Source organism: Theobroma umbraticum, unplaced genomic scaffold (assembly GCF_002168275.2).
Source record: "Theobroma umbraticum cultivar Fairchild unplaced genomic scaffold, ASM216827v3 scaffold_67.0, whole genome shotgun sequence".
NCBI classification, from domain to species: domain Eukaryota; kingdom Viridiplantae; phylum Streptophyta; class Magnoliopsida; order Malvales; family Malvaceae; genus Theobroma; species Theobroma umbraticum.
Window position 1 is genome coordinate 3,225,987 of NW_018397262.1, and position 5,609 is coordinate 3,231,595.

Consider the following 5,609-nt stretch of genomic DNA (forward strand, 5'->3'; position numbering starts at 1 on the left):
TAACTAAAACCTTACCTTAAAAGGTAGATCCTTCCTTTTTAAAGTAGGTATGCCTTTGAGACATAACCCCGAGCTCATTACTTTAATTGAAAAAAACATCATACCATGAATGATAATTTCGTCCTACTGGTGTGGAGGTTGGGGATTGCAGTATGCACAAGCCACATAAAGATTTGGCCCACAAGGTTGTGGCCGGCCATAGACAGCCAAGTTTAAACAAAGGAACTACATTTACTATATTTGAACTCTAAAGTTTACATCACAACCCCAAGCACAGGTAAGTGCTCTATCTTTAAATACGGGAAAAAGCATTCAACTCTCACAACACAAAACAAATACCAGGCACAAACTAAGTGCCCCTTTATTTCAAAACATAAAACGTGATGAAAAGAAACAGTCTCCTTTCACTCAATTCCGAAGACTTTCTTTAACTGCAAAACAAAACCATAGACCTTTTCTTGGTCAGGAAGAGACTTGGACACACTCTCCTTTTGCAGGCACCTCTTAGCCCATGCAATCAGCTTGGGACACTCTGCCTCAATGCTGAAGTTGCCACACTTCTCATAAGCATGGAACCAGCTATAGAATGGAACAAGGACAACATCTAAAAAACCAAAATTTTCTCCACCAAAGTATGGCTTGTCTCCAAGCTCTCCTTCCAACAGCTTAAGGCACTCAATGAATTCTTTCTTCCCTGCCTCCTGTTCTTCTCCCTTGGTTCTCCATATTTTCGTCCCATGGTCGTATATCTGCATTTCATTAAACAATAATTTAGGCTTAACAGGTTCCAATTATTCAGCAAAATGACAAAAACTCACAACAAAACAAACTCATAGAACCATAAAAGCAATGGCTAATCACAATTATTAACGGGATGATTGGACAATTGAAGACTAAAGCGTTTAAAGAGACAAACCGTGCTGACGATTTCAACAAGAAACAACAAGAATTGGAATAAACAAGTGGAAATATACATATATATATATATATATATATATTATCAGGTGAGAATTAGTCATGAAGCCTAGGTTCCTAAAGAGTCACTATCTCAACAGTTTTTGTCTCCCTCATCATGGAACCTACAATGAAATGATTCTAAACAACAAAATGTCAACAAAATAATAGTGTTAATTTTTTAAAGCAACAACTCAAGCTAGGCCTAGTGATTGTTACAATCCTCGAAAGGATGAAGATCTAAGATCGAAATCCTCACCCCCTTTTACCTCTCATATGTACCACAAACAAGCAAAAAATCAAAGTAATCATTTGCTCTTGTCTCCATTGTGAATTAGGGGTAAGCCAAACAAAATGCAATTTTTATGCGAACAGTAATCGTAGCCATCATCATTATCAACTAGACCTCGAGTAAGATTTGACAAGTTAAGTCAGCCTAATTTGAATATTAGCTTGAAAGTTGGTAATCCAATCACTATTATTTAGAAATATATCAAAATAATCGACTTATCTCTGCTTGAGCATAATTGAATTTAAACCAATGGCATCAAATTTTTTAAATGGACTAAAACTAAACAAAGTAGCTTGAAACTTGGCTTGATTTTACTTCTAATTATCAAAATTCCCCAAAAAGGGGAAAAAAATAACAAGTAAAACACAGAGAATATCAAATCAAATCAGCCCATAGATCAAAGTTATCATACTAGCACCAGCGGTAAACAATCTTACAGTACTAAAAACAGTGCTTAACAGTATACTGTTGAAAAGAATCAGAGAAACAAGCCTCCAAAATTCATGTCTGTCGGACCAAATCTAGGAAACTGCCTGCCAAAAAGAAGCAAAAAGAAAGAGAAGAAAGTACCTTCTTGTCAACGAAATCAGCCCAGAACCTAGCAATAGCTCTTTGGTAAGGATCAGAAGGGAGCAAAGGAGCCTGATCATGCCAAACTTCATCAATGTACTGAACCTGGATGAGTGACTCACAAACAGGCTTGCCATTATGGATAAGAACAGGGATTTTCTTGTGGACAGGATTCATCTGAAGAAGCAAAGCACTCTTGTTCCTCAAATCCTCTTCCCTGTACTCATGTTTTATCCCTTTCTCAGCCAAAGCAATCCTCACTCTCATCCCGAATGGACTAGGCCAGAAATCCAACAAAACCAACTCGTCTGCCATTCTGAAACAAAGATTGAACTCAACTGAAACTAAAAACAGCCCTGGTTTGGTTTTTGTTTTGAGATGTCTGAAACTGAAGGGTTTATAGACGAAAAGATTTGAGAGTTGCTAGGTCTTTCTGTCTTTCTTTATACTAAAGGCGCATATGCCAATGCCACCGCTTACGTCACTGGGTCTAGTCCTTTCTTCCTCTATCAATTGTCTCTGACAGAAAAGTCAACAGACGAGGCTGCTGCAACGCAATTGCGTGCGTCATCTAGCATAGACACTTGCGCCCATCTCATACGTTTTCCAGGTACAAGAATCGTGCTTTGTTTTGTTTTGTTTTGTTTTCTTCCTGAATAATTAATATTAGAGTGGTGCTCCGTTTCGCGTGAGTGTTGAATTTTTTGTTAAAAATATTTTAAAATTACATAATATTATAAATAAAAATAATAATAATTAAAGAAAAATAGTTTTAAATTTAAAAATATTATTAATAATACTTATAATGATAAATTAAAGATAATTATTTATATATTTTTTTTTAATATTCTATCATCTCTTATTAAGTAAAATTTTTTATTTAAATAATTTTTTTGAAAACATTTAATTTTTTATATTTAATATGACTAATGTTGATATAATCATATTTTGTTAATTATATGATTCTAACAGTGAAATCAAATTCATATTGAGAAAATATAATATTTTAAAAGTAATAATTGATGAGTTCCATAATTCATACAATAAAATTATTAAAACAAAATGAATATTTTTTGAAAGTCAAAATAAAATGAATATTAGTTATATTTATTAAAAAATTTTTAGTTTCAATAATGAAATTTTCTAAATGATCTTTCATTTTAATTAATATTTTTGTATCTTATGTCTTTATAATTATTTAGAATTAATCTACTTTGTGCTTCTTATCATGTCTCATTAAAAATTAAAAATTCTGTTCATTTCAAACTTGGATGAAATTCATAAATATCAACCTAAATATTTTATTTTTATATTTTATTTTATAAAAATATATATTTCTCAATACATGAAAGTACAGTTAGCTTTAAGTTTCGATGGACCAAAACACCATCACTCATGGGAGGAAAAACCCCTTCTAAAGCTAAATAAAAAAAAATTTCCTGTTGATAACTCTAAATGCAATCAGCTCCAAAAAAAAAAATCTCAAAATTTTTTTGAAATCAATTATTCTAAATTAGCCACATGTCAATAAAAGAAGCCACACCCCTTGGGTTTAACTTTTATATTATGTTATAGACAACTTTTACTTTCTTATTGGATTCCTCCCACGCAGGCGAGAGAATCCCGCGGAATAAACAACAAGATAACTACAAAGAACCAAATCATGTCGGACCACACAAGAGAACATAAGCTTGGCGCTGTTGTCGGTTCAAACTTTGCGTCTTGCAAGGCTCTCAACTGTGTTGTTAAATAAAAGAAATAAATATGCATATATGCATGTAAGTATGTATGCATATTTTATTTTATTTTTTATTTTTATTTGATTTTTATGAAAGCTTAAAAAAAAGTTTCAACTTATTATAATTCCAATTTTTTGTACATTAATGTTTTGCAATTTTTAATATTAAAAGATACAAAATTTAAAATTGAAATACAAAAGTGTTAAGTGTTAAAAAATGGAAAAAATATATAATTTAGGAGCATTAAAAAGGAAAAATAAACAAGAAAAATTAGACAAAAGGAGTAGTATTATGAAATATAAATTGAAAAAACAACTATGAGAAAAAAAGTATTAATAAAATAAGATAGATTTTATTCAATTATGTATTTACAAATAAAATAAGATATCTATTTATAGGTTAATAACTTTTTAAATTTTAATCTCAATTCCATTTAATTTATAGTCAAATTTAGATATACATAATTAAATCTAAAAGTGTGTTTAAGTTGTTTCACTATTTGACTTGGCCTGAATTTCTTAAGTCATAACATAATGGACATTCACATATATTCATAGTACTCCACCTTGAATGTTTATTGTATTAAGAATATCTCACGTTAAAACCTTATTAAGAAAAAACTTCATAAGAAAAAATTCAAGTGAAAGAAAAAGAATACATAATTCTTTTCAAGAATACACATTTGAGATACTATCTCATTAAAAACTTTACTAAAAAAACACAATAGGAAAAACCTTAATGAAGGAAAAGAGTATAGTACATATTTTATTTCAGTTATAATTGCATTATTTAAGATATTTAAAACGACGCATTTCAATATTTTATACCAACTTTTCAAATGTTATAGTACGAAAGGCTTTAGTGAATAAATCTACTAAATTATCATTCGAACGAATTTGTTGAATACTAATATCAATTTTTTCTTGGAAAACATGAATGAAGATGAATTTAGGCTAGATATGTTTTGTTTTATCGCCTTTACTGTATCATTCCTTTAACCGAGTTAAGCAAGCGATATTATCCTCATATAATGTTGTTAGTGAACTCAATGGATGTCCTTTATCTATATAAATCTATTTTAACACTTTTACTATATAATTCGATTAATGGACAAAAATTTCATTTATCAAGTGTTCAATTTGAAAACCCAAATGAAACTTTGTTTTTCCTAGATCTTTCATCTCAAATTCTTTCTTTAAGTAACCTACGACGTTTATTAACCCCTCAAGAGTTCCAATAATATTCGGGTTATCAATACAAATTCATATTCAAATCTTTTTATAAAACATATAGGCATATAGGATCATTTTTATAGCCTTTTTTTTAACAAATATTCACTAAGATGATTATACCACATGCATTTAGATTGCTTTAATTCATATACAAATTTATTTAATTTGATTAAATAAATTTATAAAAAATTATGTACGTACTTCAAGCAACTTAAATTTTTCAATAATTTTCATATAGATATCGATATCAAATAAGTCATATAAATAAGTTGTAGCTATATTCATCAGACGCATTCAATCCTTTCATAAATTGCCAAACTAACTAAAGATAAAAATATAATTGCATCCATCACAATAGAATATATCTCTTCATAATCAATACCAGGTATTTCAGTAAAACCTTATGCGACAAGCCGTACTTTATATCTCACAATTTTATTTTTTTTCATTTCGTTTTCACACAAATACCCATTTATTTTTCATTGATTTTACACCATTTAATGTACGGACTACAAGTCCAAAACCTTCATATTTTGCAAGTGCATTCAATTCCATTTTAATTACATCTTTCCAAATTAGCTAAACATTTCTATGTCTACATTATTCAATAAATGTAAGTTTAAGATCCTCATTTTCTTTCATAATAGTGAGCGTTACATTATATGCAATAATATCATTGACTTTTATTTTATTCTGGTTCCATCTTTTCTAGTTATGTCATAATTTATTAAGATCTTTTCATTTTCAATGATTTCAAGTACTTGAATTTCTTCAAGAATTTTATCAATTATATCAAGGGTCTTTAATAAAGTTTTTATTTTC

The 5,609-nt window shown here is 29.5% G+C and overlaps 1 protein-coding gene across 1 annotated transcript; it reads right to left on the reverse strand.

Annotated features, from left to right (window-relative positions):
* Positions 1 to 211: 211 nt before the first annotated feature.
* LOC110419807 (putative glutathione S-transferase) lies at positions 212 to 2,249 on the reverse strand. Its single transcript, XM_021432917.2, has 2 exons — positions 1,817 to 2,249; positions 212 to 749 (listed from the first exon to the last, which is right to left on the reverse strand). The coding sequence occupies exons 1-2, from the start codon at positions 2,129 to 2,131 to the stop codon at positions 405 to 407; spliced, it is 660 nt and encodes a 219-aa protein (XP_021288592.1). The 5' UTR covers positions 2,132 to 2,249; the 3' UTR covers positions 212 to 404.
* Between the last annotated feature and the right edge of the window lie 3,360 nt (positions 2,250 to 5,609).